Genomic DNA, 18,987 nt, shown 5'->3' with positions numbered 1-18,987 from the left:
TGTGGGTTGAACACAGCCTTGACATGCCAGATAAGCACTCTACAGCGGAATGACACTTTCAGTCCTAAACTGATCTTTCTGCAGCTCCTCAAGTTCTTAGAATTATTCAAAATCATACAAATATAGCCCTGACACAGGTGGGAATGAGGCCTCTTTTCCCACCAAATGCACTTTTCCTCCAAACTCAATCTCAGCTTAATCTCAGAATCAATAAAAGGTTTCAGGTGCTCACCTCAAACACAAGAGCCATCATGTGTGTACCACTAAGAAACGGTAAGCGCTGAGCCAGCAGCTCATTGAATAATCCTTATTTTCTAATCTCCGAGAGACTAACAGTCCCTCTGATAGCGAATGCTGGTTCTGTGTGGCAGAGTAACATTTACACAAAGAAGTTCTGCAAAGGAGAAAGGAAGAATGAGCAGACACAATCTGCACAGCACCAAGACCAACGCACACATCTGTGCTCTCACAACTCAAGAGGCTGAGGCAGGAAGACCTACAAAGTGAAATCCTGCTGCAAAAAAGAACAATGTAATAAGTTAGCAGGTCAAATAATGACCTAGAAGTATTATAAATTTTATTCCAAGAACTGTTTGTTTGAGATGGGGGCTTATGTACCCCGGGTTGGCCTCAAAATCACTCTGTGGGTGAGGCCAACCTGGACTCTTTAGCTGCTGACTCCCTCTCCTCAGAGCAGGAATTACAGTTGGCGCCACCACACCCCGCATCTTGTAACTGTGCACATGTATTCCTCTAAGACTATACATTTCATAAAGAACTTATCAAGACACATGCATTTGTTGGTCATCTCGAGATCTGTCTATATGTAACTCTAGACTCCACTCTTTGATGTAAAACTGCGGAGGAGTTAAGAGAACCCATAGATCTGGTTCACCTGCACTTCACCAATAGCCATTTAAAGGCCTTGAAAACAAGCAAAGCCAAGCCAAACCGTGCATACAGCAACAATAACGAAGATAGACTGCGGGGCTCTTATTAGCCACTGCTAAATTACCTAGGGCTTCCTTCTCAGGCGTGTCCTGCTCTGCTGCCTAACTCATGAGGAGCTACCGGAAGGAACTTCTTATAGTCAGTGCTGCAGTGACACTGTCCTCTGGGCAGCCTTTGACTTCTAAGAGTCAGCGAGCTTTGGGCTGTTCATTGAGGACAGTTTGATTTCTCCTTTACTTTTATAAAAGCTGTTATCACAAACTTATCCAAAAGGGGATTCAATTACAACCACACACCACATCAAACACACCATTTAAAGGTGAGGACTGGAGAGATGGTTCAGCAGTTAAAGCCTCTGTTGCTCTTGCAGAGAAGCCAGGGTCAGTGCTCAGCACCCTCACAGTAGCTCATAACCATCCACAAAACAGGAGACCTAAAGCCCTCTTCTGACTTCCACGGGCTCCGGCATGCATGTGGTGCACATACATACATGCAAGCAAAACACTCATTCCATAAGATAATAAAAATATTCTGTCTACAAAGCCAGACATTTTAAAGTAGACCACGAGCTGAGTAGCCGCCACTTGCATTTACTACTTTTAATTCTAAGAATAAAGATAATACATGAGGATTATGATCAGCTCGAAGGTAGTAAACCATAAACACTAATTCTAGGTCCCATGCTCTGGCCTGGCCAATCCATCAGAATGTAGAATGCTTTAAGGTTGACGTTTCTGGCTTTAAAGAGTATCACATTTTGAAGTGTTTTTAAGGGACCAGATAAAAATGTTTTGGAATTGGTTGTTTTAGAACTCATATAGCATTCAGGAAGCAAAGGCAGGAGGGGCAAGTTCTAGATCAACAAGGAATATATAGCAAGTTCCAGACCAGCCAGGGCTACATAGTAGGAAAATTATCTAACAAAAACAAAAACAAAACAAAAAAGTGAGGACTGCGAAGATAGCTCAGTCAGTAAAGTGCTTGCTTGGCATGCAAGTACAGGGATCTGAGTTCAATTCCCTACACATGAGTAAAATCAGGATGTGGCAACAAATACAGGTAACCCCAGAATTGGAAGATGGAGACCTACAGGCTTACTAGAGAACCAGTCTCGTGGAGTTGGTTCAGTAAGAACGCCTGTCTCGGGGTTGGGGATTTAGCTCAGTGGTAGAGTGCTTGCCTAGCAATCGCAAGGCCCTGGGTTCGGTCCTCAGCTCCGGGGAAAAAAAAAAAAAAAAAAAAAGAACGCCTGTCTCAAACGATAAGGTAAAGAGCAAAAGACGGTCTGACCTCCACCCCTGGTCTACACACACACACACACACACACACACACACACACACGCAGGCACTCACGCACTCACGTATGCACAAGCACACACGCACGCATGCACATAAAAGCAATTTCAAAACATTTATTTTGATAAAAATATAAAACTATTCTTAAAGAAAAAACAAATAATATTCACAGTGTAGATTCCCTATAACTTCCTGTCATCCATCTCCTGATTGATTAAACTAAACCATAACCTCAAAATCATAGGAAACATCTGAAAACCTTTTGAGCTTGAGTCAGTAACTTGGGAAAGTTCTAGAACTCTGACATACACTCTATGTTGCTCAGGCTAGCCTTCGCCCCTGAGGCTTAAGTATGATCTCATGTCAGCCTTCGTAATAGCTGAGGCCACAGGTATGAGTCCAGAGCCCTGGTTTAGGAGTGTATTTAGAATAAGATGTTCCAGTGTCCCATGGTCCTTGATGAAGTCTGGATAAATTATGTTGGCTCAGTTATGTCAGGCTTTTTATGAAGACCTTCTTAGGAAAAGTTGGGAATAATGTTCATGATTTGGGTGTAAGTATAAAGGAATAAAAAGTCTGTTTCTTTGTTTTGTTTTTCAAGACAGGGTTTCCCTCTGTATCCCTGGCTATCCTGAAACTCTGTAGACTAGGCTGTCCTGGAACTCAGGGATCTGCCTGCCTCTGCTTCCCAAGTGCTAAGACTAAAGACATGCACCACCTTTTATAACTTTTTTTGATGCTTAGGCTGAGGAATAAAACCAGAGAATTTGTACACAGGAAGCTGACCACCGAGCTACACTCCTAACCCAGAGCCATACCCCTAGGCTAGGGAAGTCTTTACAAACATCTCCAGAGAAACACATGTAGGCAAACATGACATTCTTCAAGGTTCAGAGGGTCTTCTGCTCACCTCTGTACTCTTCATAGGCTACCCCTGAGAGAGGGAACCACTCAGTAACTCCAGAGAACCTTCTGCTAGTAGAACACAGAGACCTGTTTCCATGACCATTCTGCTTATTCACGAGGACCTGTCAACCACTGCAGGAAACAGAAAGGCCTTCCAGAAAGGCTTTCATGGCAAGAGCTCAGAACTGACCAAGAACCAAGACTGACCAACCACTGGAGTTTCGAATAATCCCAACACGGGAGCTTAGGGAACTAGGGAAAGGCAGTCTTCAATAAAGATTTTCATTCATACAATTTGCCACTCCAACATGACCCAAAAACGTTAAAAGGTTTTTTAAAATTTGCTCATCTCTTGCATACCAAAAGACATTTGATATCAAAACTACTTCCTCATAAGTGAGGCCTACAGAACTTTTGTTTTTATTGAATCCACTCACAATTTACAGTTTGCTATTGGCTCTGAGTGATTACACTTCGATTTATGCTAGAGTCAATTCCAATGTGGGTAACAGCTATGAAGTAATCTAAAATAAACTATGCACTAAAACTGGGAGGTACTAGAAAATAATATTTAAGTCTTGGTTTCATGAATTCACTGAGTGCAACAAATCCACTTTCCTGCCGTTCCCCATTTTTGTGCTACTCTACTAATAATCTTAATAAAAGGAAATATCACTCAACCACAATCTCATTTAATCACTTAATGTTTGCTTTTAACATTAAGCATCTTCGATGTCTGGCATTCTGTTTTTGAAACACAATAAATCTCAATTTTCTCTCTCTTCCTCTTTGGCAAGTTTTAGATCCTGTCAACTGCTCCTCTAGTGCTCCAGAGGAATTCCATTCCACTATTCCACTTCGTTTATATACTGAACCTACAGACAAATGTCTCTGCACTATTTCAGAGGTTAGTAGAGAACTCCACCCAGTTAGCCACCCTTTAACCATCTCTGGTGACCTCGCCTCACCTTCTGCATTCTTCCTGCATAGAAACTTCTTGTCATCACTCACCTTCAAGGCTCCACTCCCCTTTCCCCTGCATCTGTTTTCCTATCCTCCTACTCCCCCATTCTACCAAAAAGCCCCGCTTAAGCTGCCTGTTGCATAACGGCTCCCCCACTGCCTTCTCCCCGGATTGTCAGCCAAGCAGGAGTGCCCCTTCGGGCTCTGCTCCTCCCCGCCCCCCAACCCCTGCAACACGCCCAGCGGGTTCTCAGGCAGCAGATCCTCGGGGGCTGTCCCCGAGCGGGAAGCTCCGGGTGTCGCGTCTTGGAGCCGAGAGCCGGTTCGGAACTCGGTAGCCAGTCCCGAGGGCAGCGTGGCCGCTCCCGCCGGCGCAGCCCGCGCACACCGCGGCGCCTGGCCAATCGCCGCCGCCATCCTCCGGCTGGGGTGATGTCTTCAGGTGTCCGCCGAACCCTGCGTACTCGCCGCCTGACTCCCGCCAGGCGCGGCCCGCCCTTGGAGCCCCTCCGAACCGGTCCCAGGGCCCCGGGCTAGGCCCAGCGGACGACGGCGGTCCCGGGGATGTGGGGAGGAAGGAGGGTGGGGGCAGCGGCTGCCTGAAGGCGTGGGCCTGCGGGGCGGCGGTCAGGGATGGACAGCGCCGCGGACCCAGGCGGCCGAGGCCCGGACGGGGGCGCGGCACGGAGGCCCACAGCAGGCCCGTGTCGGCTCGGCCAAGTGCAAGCGGCCCAGGGACGCAGGGCGGGGGTCGCCCGCTGCCTCGGGCAGCTAGGCGAAGGCGGCCACGGCCCTCTTGCTTCCTCCCTCTCCCTGCCGACTCACCTTTAGGACCCGAATACCTCCGGGCCGGCGAGGCGCCGCCGCTTCAGGTGGCTCCGGGGGCTCCAGGGAGCCCGCGGGCACGGGCTCCACCTCCCCCATTGGCGGCCAAGGCTTTACAGAGACGCCCGGCCGGCGCGACAGCGAGAGCCTCGGAGGCGCGCGCGAGCAGCGGGAGGCCTCGCCCCTCCGCCTAGACCCCGCCCCTAACTAAGACGCTCTGCCTCCTTCAGCCCCGCCCCTGGCCCCGCTGGACCTGCGTAGTCGCCGGCCTGGCTAGAGGCCGGAGCAGAATTGTGGGAGGCTGGCGCCACTGCAGGGTGAGCCTCCGTTGCCCTGAGCTCAGAGGACTAGAGCAATTTGGTTCTTTTTGAGTCCTCCAAGGAGCGGCCAGAGGAAGAGACAGGTAAGGCCTGCACCTGTAAGATAGACAAGATACAACCCTTCACCACGGGCGGCGCTGGATTTCTACATCCAAGACGTTTCCTGCTCCCAAATGTGCTTCCCCCACCCCCCACCCCCGGCACCCACTGGCGGTGAAAGAACTGTTGCTTATACTCACCTCTTAGGATAGCTGGCGACCTTCTTCATCAAACAATAAGCTGTCCAGCCACACTTCGGTGTCCTTTTCCTGTAATCAAAGTACCAGATTTCCTTTCTCGTTCTCAAACAGTAACGTGGTGTGTAAGCCCCTCTTTCTAGTTTGCAAGGCTTAATTCAGCAAAGAATGTTTTAAAAGTTCCTGGAGTGATAGATAGTAGTTTTGTGGTTAGTGGGCCAAATTATGAGTTTGCCTAATTCCAAATCTCAGTTGTACTCATTCTTAGATCTATACTTGTACAAATTACTTGATCTCTGATTTTTTCTTTTGAGACAGAAAATTACATGTAACCTAGGCACACCCAAACTCACTATATACCCAACACTGGCCTTGAACTTTTAGACTCTCCTGTCTCCCCGTTCAAAGTGCAGACGTGCACCACTCTGCCCAGCTCTAGTGGGTCTTCCGTTATGTTAACGGAACATGTGTATGCCTGCGGTAGAGGCCTGAAGAGGGTGTCAGATCCTCTGGACCAGGAGTTACAGATGGTTATAAATTGCCAGGTGAGCGCTGGGAGTTGAACCTGGGTCCTCTGGAAGAGCAACCAGTGCTCTGAACCACTGAGCCATCTCTCCAGAGCCTTGCCTTGGTTTCTAAGGGGTGAATGAACTAGAGTAACATCTGCCTGGCAATTATCAAGGTGCCGTGGGCAAAACACACAGAACCTAACTCATATTAAAGACTCATAGTAGCCACCGTAATTCTGAAATGCTAGATTTCCCAAAAGGTGATTATGAGCATTAAACTGCTCCTACATTTTGTAAAGAGCCTTCTAGGCCCCATTTTTAGGGCTTTCTCTCTTATACATGTGTTGACTATTCAACCAACTTATAAGGAATTAAGAAGCAAAACAACTTCTAGAATAACTGGCAAAGGTGGTCATCTGTTATCCACTGCTTCAGTTTGGTTAATACAGCTATTTGTCGGGAGTATTTCCATTGTAGGCCTTAAAGCAACAGCATCTGAGGTAGAACTGGACTTGTCGTAAGATTTTTTTTTTTTTTTAATTTGGAACTAACTGGCATATCAAGATAAAACTTTGCTTTAAAGATTCTGCCTCATACAAATCATTTCTTCTATAAAAGGCATTTTCTGCCTTCATCTACCACAGTCCTGATCTTCCTTTCTTTGCTTATCTTTTACAACAGTAAGCATAGTTTCTCTCTGCCAGGTCTAATAAAAGGTGAGAGAGAAGCTACTTCCCAGGGTTTTCCTTCTGTGAAATTATTTCAGACACCTACATGATTTAGTTTGATTTCTAACCCTGGTAGATGTCACAGCAAACACGCTGGTTTTTTGTTGTTTTTTTTAATGGGCCAGGCGCCAACATGAAGTCAGTCGTAGATAGCCAAGGGCAGGGAAATAGTTGGGGATGTTTCCAAAAGCCTGTTTCTTGAGGTCCTGCCGATTACCTTTTACAGATCACACGTGACTTATCACAGTGCTGGACTTGGGACAGCAGTGAGTTCATACTAGGGAACGGCAGTGTTTCGTAGATGACTATCTTGTTCATTATCTGGACAGTAGCCTACACCAACAACTCCGAGTAAATCCATATTCTGAAAGCTAAGTGTTTACTACTTCAAACTGGCAGTGCCACTTACAAAAGAAATACCCCAAGAACACTGGCCCAAATGTCTCAGGGAATCAGTTTTCCTATGCAGTTGCCTTTAAAGGTCCCCATTACTTTAGATCCAGTTCATCAGCAGTCATCAGCTGATGTTTCCTTTTCAAATTATGGACTGCCATTAACACAGCACAAAGGTCACAGTTGGTGCTCACCCCCAGTTCAAGGCTATGTACTATGTATGCCAAATGTTATGTAACCATAATTTCTGGAAATGGTGAACAGCTGAGACTAACCCTAAAAATAAATTCCTCTGGGATGTGTGTGTGTGTGTGTGTGTGTGTGTGTGTGTGTGTGTGTGTGTGTGTGTACACAAAAGCCATCTGCCCTCACTGCAGGCTCCTCACTACCTACCCATCACACTAGGTAAGGCAAAGAATCATTAGGATTCCTCCTCTCCTTCCTGTTGGGGCTCCATATACATGCACTACCTCTCCAGTACACTGTGGAGAAAGGAAGCTAATGTCAGACTTTCGCAGGGGAGCCTGGAACTTCGTATCTATTTCCTGATACCTAGTCCCCAATATTTGGGTGATCACACCGTCTTCTTAGGCCCAAACCCATTGTTACGCTACCACAGAATAAGCAGGTTTAGGTGTTTTGTCTTCAGGTTCCAAATAACCTTTATCTAACTTCAAAGTCTGAAGGACTTTTCTGGTTCTTCTTTTAAATGAGCCTAGGGCTTCACACAAGCTAGGTAAGCACTCTGCCACTAAGCTGCAGCTCCAACCCACTGAACATTCTCTCACACATGAAAACAGCTGGACTGGAGGTCACAGACTAAGAAGCCGTTCAAGTGGTTAAAATCAATCCTGTATTTCTGGAATGACATCCAAACCTATCTATGCGCAACCCATCATCGTAAATGTCTAGTGTCTGTTTACTGGCTAAACCGTAGCTTTTATATTTTCACCTAATTATACTTGTTTACATCAGCTAATTTTAAATACAGAATGATGTATTTTAACTACTCCATGTAGAAAACAAGTTTATAGAAATGTTATCAAACAGTGCCATAGAGTACTGCTGCATAAGAGATAATCTGCCCAGGCCTACACCCTTCCCCTCTTCAGTCAAGAAACTGTCATGTCTTCTCCATTCTCAATTAAGGCAATGTTAGGGATCATGAGAGTTAACAGAAAACCAAGAGCTTTCAACCTTCAGCAAAAAATGTCTATGAAGTTTGTGAAAGACCTGAACTCCCTACAAGGTGGCTCTAATGCGATCACAGCACTGGGGCTGCGGAGACAAGGTGGCCTTGCCAGCCAACCAGGCCGGTCTAATGGGTGAAGCCCAGGTCCTAGTGAGTGACTTGTTTCACGTAACAAGGTGAAGGGCTCCTGAGGCTCACCTTTAGAGCAACGCCCGAGGCTGACCTTTGGGCTGCCTATATGCACACATATAAAAAAGGAATTCATGTGCTATGCAAAAAAATAAGCCATGGAATGTAGTTCATTTGGGCTACTTAGGGCTTTCCCTATCAAGTCACAAAAACAACTCACCAAAATCAACCAAGCAAACAAACCAAACCTAACTTAGAAAGAAACATGCATACCCTTAATACATATTTCATCAGAGTGACTTCATAACCTTGAGAATTCACCTATGTGGCAAAAAAACCTGACGAACTGCATTCCAGTTAAATGTCCACTTGCTCTTTGGACTTTTCTCCGTGTAAAACATCTACAAGGTCTTGAAATGTTTCCTCCCTAGGTGAGATTTCTGCTCAAAGGGTTTGGTGTAGCTCAAAGCTTTGGGGTAAGAACTGATCCAAGGCTTCTGATTCACATGTAAGAAGCAAGGCAGCAAAGTTTAAATCATTGAGTATTGACTTTTTATTATTAGTCACTGTTCATAATTTGTTTCAACCAAAAGACAATACACACAGCAGAATCCGAATGCATCCCATGTAAATGTTTACATCCATTTTATTCCTCACTCGCCTTCAAGACTTATCATTTCACTTTAAATTTTTTTACATCTCAAAAATATGTCTGCAATAATTAGAACGTCATTAGCTGCCCCACTTGGAAACAGCCTTTTAATAACTTTACAGTAAAGAAGATGTGATGGGGCCTAATGAAAATGTAACTTACAACATAGGAAAAGGAAAAGGACGATACAGGAACACAGTGGGGTTCACAAAGGAAGGAGTGCAGAAGCCCTCTCCCATGAGGCCCCCAAATAAAAATAAAAACAAAACACACAAAGCGCAAATGCAGGTTCTTAAGGGGAAAAAGTCTCCAATGCTCTGTCTTGAAGCCAGGATCAAGAAGCAACTGCTCAAGCTGCTTCAAGCCACTTCAGCATTTTCTTGTTTAAGAGTTCCAGGTTCTGGGAATGGAACCTTGTCCATGGGACCCACTCACTTCTATTGCTTGAAAAGGGTTTTCACTTTCAGTTCCATCAACAGCCCCACCCTCCCGAGCCAAAACTGGTCAGAAGTATTTTAAACTTCAAAACTTCCTGTTCTCTCTTCCCCCACACCCAGACTGACAAATACTCCAGCATACACAGCCCTCCCAACCACAAAGTTTGTGAATATGCATTTTTTGTTGTTGTTGTTCTCTCTCAGTTCAGGACACTGTAGTTAAAATACATTCAGTAGGAGAAAAATACACATTCAAACTCCTTCTTCCCCAAGTTCTCATGGCCGAAATATATTCCAATGTAGAAGAAAATAAAGTTGAGCGACAAAAGGGATATTCCCTAACTTCCAACATTTTCTAAAATGACGCAGAAATAGAAAGCATGTTATTATACAGGAGATGGAAAATTTCAAACTATCAGTGCTGGACAGTGTTAAAAGTCTATTTTCATATATGAGGGAGACAAACGAAGGTTAAAGAACCACAAGGTAACCAAGCGAGGAATACCTCAGTTCTGTTACACTGAGGAATGTTGCTTTAAATGAAAATAGACCTCGAAGTTTAACAGATGATAACATACACAGCAGAAAACTTCCATGACTCCCTAAACCATCTCAAGGTAACAGCACCAAAGCATTGTGGGAGAAGCGTCTACAGTTGTCTGAGATCACTTAGAGGAATTCTCCCTTAGGGATGACTCTGGGATGGGAAAGGAGGATGACACACAAACTACTCCTCAATGAAGGCGATGGGAATGAGGTACAAGTGCATGTAAAACTGTCAGTAAGTGGGGCTCGATGCTTATCACCTTGGGTTTATGCAAAAGTCACAGAAATCACTCGCTTCTCAATGGCTCTGAGGTTGTCAAATCCATCCAAACCTGTTTCCTCTTGAAGGGTTACGAGTGGGAAAGGAATGACTGAAATGTGCGAGTAGTCACAGAAACAAAGAGATTCCTCCTTCAAGCTGCAAGGCCAAGTGAGAAGATAACTACTGCTGATCCTAGAAGCTAAGAAGGCACGCTGAAGCTTTCAGATCCAGTCACTTGGAGCAGTCTTCACAACCACCAGCATCCTAGGCAGGTATTTGGCTGCTAGTCCGTCAGTATGGTGTTCAGGTCGTCTCCCAAATGAATTCCGTATCTACACAGCACCCTTTGTATTAAGGCCATGATATTTTTTATTCCTTCTCGGTAAAGCCACAGATGATCGCAAACGCTACCTCAAAACTCATCACCCAGGCAGATGCTTTGTCAGCAGAGGAGATCTTTCCAGCTCCACCGGCTAGCACTTGGTCTTGAGCAGATTTCTTCAGGTTCAACTCAACAACAACAACAACAAAAAGCAACCGAAAGCCTGAGCTGGTTAGCGACAAATGTAAGGGAGAAAAAGAAAGCCTCCACACAAAAGGAATGTTAAGACAAATTCTATTCAAGAAATCCACCAATACAGCATTAATCCTATCACATTTCACAGCATTAAATATCCATCCAATGAAATCCGTCTGCAGGAAATCCTAAAGGCTTTCACTGCACAGGCAAAGCGGCTGACTAAAAGTTTGCACTTGTCCACACCTGTTTTGCTGAACACAGGAGAAATATCCTGTTTGTAACTCAGCTGTCCATTTACCCAGAAGTACGTTTCAGTAAATCTTGCTCTTAAAAGACCATTAAGACCGGAAACTTTCCCTTTTGGAGCCTTTAGTTCAACTCCAGTTTGTCAATGTTAGGAATAGTCTAGCGTCTGATACAGAGCTAGCTTTGACAAGACACTGAAGATTTTAAGTAAAGGCGTGGTGAAATGGAGCAGGGAGAAAAGGAGATTGGTATCAAGGTTTAGAACTGAAGCCAAAGTGTCCTTTTACTGCATAATGCAGTAAAACAACTGCAAATGCTTTATAAACAAGGGGGCCCACTCTTTCTTTCTCCTGCAGTAAACTGGACACGATGCCTGAATACCTGAACGTACATAGTACATCCAGCGAGGACCAGTCACCTTCACCCCATTCCAGCCGACATAAAGAGCTGGTAACGCCAGGGCCTTTTCTAAAAACCACTCGGCACTCTTACTGTTTAAAAAGCTCAAATCTTTAATGCAAATGTTCATGAGATTGGTTTCTTAAGAGACCAACTTCTCATATTCAGGAAAGGATATTCCTACCGTATGGGACCATAAGACTTGCTCTCACATTGGGGCAAGGAAGCTACAAGGCTTCATTCCAACACCATAAAGTACAATGTAGGAACGACTTCTTTAACCGTGTGGTCTTTATTTCAGTGCCAGTGTTACAGATACAACACAAATGTTCCAGTTAGAAGAAGGAATTCAAACGGAATGCCAAGGTCCAAGCCAGGCTTAGGAAATTAAAGGGAGGATTGGAGCAATGGATAAAGCTGACTCCAGTGTGCTCCAGATTGAGTCTGGTACTGCTCTTCCTATGGGCCACGGTGTTTGTGACAGGGTCTGCTCCTTAGGACTGAACTCCTCTTTTGACCCATTTACCACAGCTCAAACAGGCAAGTGACAGGCTTGGGAGAAACACTGTGGGGGGAATAGGATCATTAATAACTATTCATATGTTTTTTAGAAAGTGTCCACTTTGCAATTTAATGGGAATTGATCTTGAAAATCATGGAGAGAGAACTCATGACTACAGCTAAGAATGGAGAGAAAGGGGAGCTGGGAGCCTTGGAAGTTTCTATTAGAAATAGAGCACCATATCCTTCATGCCAAATCTCAACAAAAGCTCTTGAACTGCATCTGTCCAGTGTTTACAAACCACCTCTCAAGGTCTGACCAGCTTTTTTTATATAACAAACATACATACATGTGTGTCTGTGTGTATACAGCAATGCACAGAAAAGGCTGCCAGGAGCCTAACACCTTTCAAACATTGGGAGAACCAGCAGAAAAGGGCAGGGCTCCCTTGTGTCCATTGTTACAATTCCATTCCAAATGCCTGCCTGGTATAAAAAGCGCCTTACGATGGTAACCACCTTGCCCAGTCCACAGAGACACAACAGTAGAAAGTAGGGGCCACTCTTTGCTGCAGAGACAGAGTGAGTGTTTTCTTGCCGTGAATTCCAGTCCTCTCCTCCAGACCGCTGCTGATTGCCTCAGTGGCCCAGAAAATGTTGATTCTGGCTGCAAATGTGGGAGGGGTGAAGTGCAGAAAAGGGAGAAGAGGAGGAGTGCAAAGTAGCCTCGAGAAGCAGCCAGCCTCAACAGCGGAGGAGAGGACATTAGTCTTTACTGATGCTTCAAGGTCAGCAGTAAGGTGAGGAGAACCCTCAACAGCTCTCTCAGCTCCTCGTGCCCATGGTTACAGTGGGGGACTTGCCAGCAATCACAACCTCCTTCCCAGAATTCCTTTGATTGAGTGGGATAGAATGAGAATGGTGCTGCACCCTCACTGCCAGGACTGAGGGGGGAAATTGTTCACTTCTGCGAGATCCTGCATTGCTGAGCCCTTGTGATTGTATGTGAGCTTGATCCGCATTCGCAGCTGTTGCTATAGAAGGGAAAGAGAACCATGAATTAATTCACTGAAATTAAATCTCCCTGTCTCTGCAGTCTATAGACTGTTTCTTGGAAATAGGGTTCCAGGACGTGGACCAGGCTAGCCCCAAACCCTTCAGCTCAAGTGATGCTGATTCAGCCTCCCAAGTACTGAGGACCCCAGGCACGTGCTGCCATGCCACTCCACAGATGTATTTATCCTAAAGGTAGGTAAAGTACACCCAGGTAACGCTGTCTCAAGTGGCACACAGACAGACAGACAGCCTGTGCCAAAACATCTATCGCTGCTGACTGAAGCCTACGAATCAACATCAAGGCCATCAAACACAGAACACGCACACCTTTCTTGTATTCTTACAATTGGGGAGGGGGGGGGGACGACAAAAATTTAACTCTTTGTCCAAGTCTCTAGAAAATGAGAGACACATGTCACATGTTATACATATGGGTCACCTGTTGGGTTGGTTTATGCAGCCCACAGTAAACATCACCAATGTTTGTATTTCCAAAGCATAAAAGAAAAACCTGGGTACACGGGTAACAGGAATGGTTTTAAGTGTATTGTACTTTCTGTAGCAAATGTCAAATATCAGTACATTAAAAAAAGTTTTGTTGCAGGTATCAGATGATGAAAATAATGTGTGCTGTGTTTGTAGTAATAACATGATTGAGATACAAAAAAAGAACTGAGAAAAGGCAGAGAACTTGAAAAGCAAAAACTGAAAATCAGACAGTTATAAAGGAAAAACAGTTGATTTCATTGAGAAGATGAAACTTCTATAGTTTCTTCTATAGGGAAACTCTGGCTAAACTGGTTTCTACTGCTTTTTTTTTTTTTTCCGGAGCTGGGGACCGAACCCAGGGCCTTGCGCTTACTAGGCAAAGCGCTCTACCACTGAGCTAAATCCCCAACCCCTTCTACTGCTATTTTTCATTTAACTATTTCACTTAAAATGCTTCCAGTTTTAATAACCATACTAATTGCAGCAGTAAATATAGGTTTTTGATTCAACCTCTGATTTAAACTTTTGCTAAATCCTCAAAACTATACCTTTAATCCTCACAATAGAGAATTTTTAGTTGCATTTTAATGTCACTAATCTTTTTGATGTCCCTGGGCTTGGTTTATCTCTACAAAAGAACAAGGAAGTTAAACCAGGCATTTTCCTAGATCTGAGTCAGAAAGAAAACTGAGCTTACTTAAACCTTATACAGATCTGTTTAAATGTACTACTTACCTTCTGTGGGTTCAGAACTTTAATGACTTGTGTGATGGTCCCTGTATTAAAGGCTGGGACGACGCTGCTGCTAGGAGACAGAAGCTGCAGCTGGAATGTCTACAGAGGAACAAAGGACACGCATGAGAACAAATAGCAGTGTTGGGTCAAAGATGCCAGCAAGTAAGCAGTTAGCCGGCCAGCAGGTGGGTCAGAAACAGGTTCCCTATGCTTTGACAGTACTTATTTTCCAGACTCCTACCCATGGTATGTAAGCAGAAAGTCACTCATTCAACTCAAGTCTCTGGTTGTGGAAACATAGTGGAGCCACTTTCCTGTCTCTAGCTAAAGGAGCTCTAGACTATCACTTCTCAAAAGGCAACACTCCTTGTTCTAGAAACCCTGATTAGTAGTGACTGATCAACTGTGCAAGTAAAGATTGGAGGCCTATGGCCTGAAACAAAGCCAAAAAGAACCTGACAGAAAAGCTTTCCAAACCTCATAAACCAACACACTAGCCACAGACTACAGACCTTTATGTGACTATGGAACCTCAAGACTAGGCCTTGGGATTAGACCTTTCTTTCCTAAAGCCTGAACAATTAACGTGCAGTATGCCAAGGTCTGTCAAGGTCTGCCCCTACAAGAAAAGGGAAGGAATGGCTTGAAAAGCCAGCTGTAAATATGTAAGTGGAATATTCAGGATGGTTCCACCAGAGACACAAGGCCCTAAAGAAGAAGTACATGCAGAACCAGCCCAAACAACAAAAGATCAAGATAAGTCAAATGTCTTAGTTTGTTCAGTGTGGATAGGCTTTTACCTGTTTACAGAGATGAAACAATAAAGTGCTTTAGGCAAGCCAGGTAAGCCACACTGTACAAAGCCTTTCCTGACTGACAGAGGAGCCCTTTATAAGCTCATATATTAGAAAAGGAAGAGTCAAACTGAAAGCATAGGCTTATTATCTTGGGGTCTCATTCATAATTCTATTCTCAAAATGAATTATGTAAGGTAAAATGTCATTACTAATATATTTCATTACATTTAAGATACTATCAACTATGATGCAAATATTTATTTTATATAGCACTGAAAAAGAAAAAAGTTTCCCATTAAACTATGATTAGATATCAAGTTTATTTTTCTATGGCATGGGAAGGAGATGATCAAACTTAGGCCTTCATCACTGAGCTAAATCCTCAGCTTTATGGTATTGAGCTCAAACTGCACATCAATTTCAGAGACACTAAAAAAAATGAAAGCTATGTGGTAAATCTATGAAATGTAGCATTTTGAAGCTCAAGATACACTAACAAAATGTAGTGCCCAGGATAACACCCAAAACAAAGCCATACACAGGTGGTGCTGCTAGGCCAACATAGTGTCATTACTATGAAGACCCTAAATTGTAACAACAGACATTTCCTGAGCACTGAACACAAGGACAGGGCTTCTAGTTGGGTCCAACATAAGACCCTCAGTCACTGACAAAGTGATACTAGGAAGTAGCTGTCATCACCACCACTCTGTGCAAATGAAGAAAAAGAGACTGACCAACTTCAGGCAATACTAGTACTAAGATCAAAATAGAACAGCTCTAGAATTTATTAGTGACATACCTATGTCACGTAACTTTAAAACACACAAATTATACAGGATCTAAAAATTATGAGCAAAGTTAACAAAAAGGAACAGAAACTACAATAAAACATTATCAGCTTCCAAATGCATGTTGTATGAATGCCATGCTGCATATGTCACAGAAAGATTAAGTTAGGCTACGATTAGCTTTAGTTAAACTAGTAAAGATTGCTCAGGTTAAGGCAGTGCTTGGCAAATTGCAGCCGAGTATCTGTTTCTAACATCCTATTGGAACACAGCCATGCTCGCTCTCTCATTCATATACTGGCTACAGCTTGAACGGCTGGCTATCTTTCAGAGAAAAACTTTGTACTCTGCCCATTCTAAACTTCATTAAATTTTTTCCAGTATTCAAAAACAAATATAAACATTCCTTAAATTAAGATTTGTTAAACTTAAAACACCTCAATTTATAAAACAGTCATTGTACCAACAATAAACTGGAGGTTACAGAGGGGGACTGCTTCACTCGCCCAAGTATCAAGACAGGAAATTCTCTGAGGCTGAAGGAATGGCTCAGTGAGTTGAGGTGCTTGCCGCCTACACTGACGATCAAAGTTCAATACACAGAGCCCACATGGTAGAAAGAGAAAACCATCTGCTGAACGTTATCCTCCAGCCTCAACATGCATACTATGACACGTGTGCCCACACACATACATAAAAGCACACGCATAGACCCATAAAATAAAGGTTTAAAATAGCTGTAGTTTTTTAAAAATTTTAATTCTAATCTAGTGACTAGCTACCAAACTCCTTTAAATTAGCATTCAATTCTATGTTAAATTTTGTTGTTTTTAGATGATTGGTACTATATTACTAAACCTGTATCAATACTCAAGCATTAACTTACCACCTTGTAAAACTCAGTTCTCACTAATCCTAGGTTTTGGTTACTTTTTTTAAAAAATATGTATGTAGCACTGGCTAGTTGAAAATTCACTACTTAAATAAGGCTGGCATTGAACTGATGGTACTCCTCCGACCACTTCCTCTCAAGCGCTGAGATTAAATGCATCATATCCAGCTACATTTCTTTTATTATCCTACCCAAGATAGTATCTCTCAGGGTCTAGAGTTACTGGGCCTGAGTCACTGGGCTCAGCAGTTAAAAGCAACTGCTGCTCTTCCAGAGGACCCAGGTTCAATTCCTAGCAGCAACATCAGGCAGTTCACAACCACCTATAACTGCAGCTCCAGGGGATCAGATACCCTTTACTGGCCTTGTTGGATACACACACACACACACACACACACACACACACACACACACACACACAGAGAGAGAGAGAGAGAGAGAGAGAGAGAGAGAGAGCATATACATTTACAAAGACCCATCCAAATATATAGAAAAAAAATTTTAAATCATGTAACAAAGTAAAAGTATTGAGTAACATGGCATGTTTCAATGAACCACAATGTTTCTTTAACACAGCTGACACAAGTTAAATCTGAAATTTTACTCTCTGAACATTAAATGCATTCTTCATCAAATGCATGAAACAAAGTTAGCTAATTTTTAATCAAAATAAAAAGGCAGAGAAGCCATTGTAATACCTTTGGTACTGCAGCCTGGAAAACAAAGTCCGTCATGTCTAGCTCTGTGCTGTTAGAGGCCTGTATCGTTATCACTGTTACACTGGGGTTGGTGTTTGACCGCTCAAAGGTGAATTCTATCTTCAAGCCGTTCTTACTGTACGCTGTGATGGAGGGGATGCCTTGGGAATGACAGGAAGATCAGTCACTGGAGGCAGCTAACAACAGAGGAATCAGTATCCCTTTGCTCAATAGCCACAATCAGTGCTCAAGTCAGGATAGGGATGGTAACTGTACCTGGAGCGATGTCATTGAAGAGAGGCTGTGACGAAAGCCCATCCAACAAGAATGGGGGCTGGGATATCTGTGGCACTGAGGCAGGGGTGGGAGCAGCAGCTGGAGCACCTAAAACAAATCCCAACACAAGGTCGACCTCAGGGAAGCAGTGCAGTTCCTCTGAACACAGGTCAAAGGAGGAGTCAGAGCCAGACGATATACAAAAGCACAGGCCAAACCAGAACCAACAGTTCAAACCCTTTCATTTCTATTCACCAAAAACAACCTTTAAGAAAAAATGCATTCAGTACCATCTCCCCGAAGACTATCACTCCCCAAAAAGTAAATAACTCCAGTCTGGCTTTACCTGTTAGGGTGATGTCTCCCAGCAAGTCAAGAAGCTCCCCCCCAGCAGACGCTGGTTTGCTTGTAGGTGCAGTTGGAATAACAGGTGTTATGTCATTTCCTCCCAGCAGGTCCAATAGATCATTGGCCTAAATAAGGAAACAATACCTTCATTCATAGGTTACTTGTCCAAGTGTATGTAACAGATTTTTTTCTCAATACTTAACATTAAGAACAGTAATTATCAAGCAATCGAAAAATACTAAAGGATAACAGCTAAGAAATGAGCTACAAGAACTAAAATATCACCAGGAGCCCCAGACAAGGCTACCTGGCTCGTGGGTTGTGGCCCAGAGGGTGGTGGTTTAGTCTCTAGTGGAGCTGGTTCTGTCTCTCCATTTGTCTGCACAATCTCAGAAGGGCCATTTGTGGTCACTTTTTCCATGACAGGCATTCTTTCAAGTAGGGCAGACCTAGAAGGATTTGCAGTGGTTAATTACATTCTAAGCAGTTCACCTCAGTACCCTACACAAAACAATCGCCATTATCAGTTAATGTTGAAATGTAATAGGGAGAAGCACCTCCCCTCCCCACTCAAAACACACACACACACACCCATGCGCATGCACCCATGCACACACATACACACACCCATGCACACACACACACCCCATGCACACGCACCCATGCACACACATACACATACCCATGCACACACACACACACATACACACACACACACACACACACCCAGAAACAGGAGGTGGATTACAAGAATACATACATGACCTACATTCTCAATTGGATTAAGAACAGTCAAGAGTCTTTGAGTAAACAAAATGTCCATCTAAATCCCCAAACATACTACTTGGTAGCTGAGACTAAGACAAACAAAAGGTAAATTGACAGGTATTAGCA

The 18,987-nt window shown here is 43.8% G+C and overlaps 2 protein-coding genes across 3 annotated transcripts in view; both read right to left on the bottom strand.

Annotated features, from left to right (window-relative positions):
• The window catches only part of Phlpp2 (PH domain and leucine rich repeat protein phosphatase 2), a 70,123-nt gene extending 64,990 nt beyond the window's left edge, over positions 1-5,133 (bottom strand). The window contains 1 exon segment of the mRNA XM_032888081.1: positions 4,942-5,133. Coding sequence (XP_032743972.1) covers positions 4,942-5,040 — 99 coding nt within the window. The 5' untranslated portion in view covers positions 5,041-5,133.
• Positions 5,134-8,977: 3,844 nt separating this feature from the next.
• Ap1g1 (adaptor related protein complex 1 subunit gamma 1) overlaps positions 8,978-18,987 on the bottom strand; it is an 86,365-nt gene continuing 76,355 nt past the window's right edge. Inside the window, exons 19-24 of one of the 2 annotated variants that reach the window (XM_032888076.1) lie at positions 18,401-18,542; positions 18,092-18,218; positions 17,746-17,853; positions 17,470-17,630; positions 14,292-14,390; positions 8,978-13,045 (exon numbers count right to left, since the gene is read on the bottom strand). In XM_032888076.1, the coding sequence (XP_032743967.1) occupies positions 12,944-13,045; positions 14,292-14,390; positions 17,470-17,630; positions 17,746-17,853; positions 18,092-18,218; positions 18,401-18,542 (739 nt within the window). In that variant the 3' untranslated portion in view covers positions 8,978-12,943. The remainder of the gene's footprint in view (positions 13,046-14,291; positions 14,391-17,469; positions 17,631-17,745; positions 17,854-18,091; positions 18,219-18,400; positions 18,543-18,987) is intronic. The other variant, XM_032888077.1, reaches the window with a different exon arrangement.

This window comes from Rattus rattus, chromosome 17 (genome assembly GCF_011064425.1).
Source record: "Rattus rattus isolate New Zealand chromosome 17, Rrattus_CSIRO_v1, whole genome shotgun sequence".
Taxonomy (NCBI): Eukaryota; Metazoa; Chordata; class Mammalia; order Rodentia; family Muridae; genus Rattus; species Rattus rattus.
Note: the sequence above shows the minus strand (reverse complement) of the source record. Positions and strands in the feature narration are given on the sequence as shown.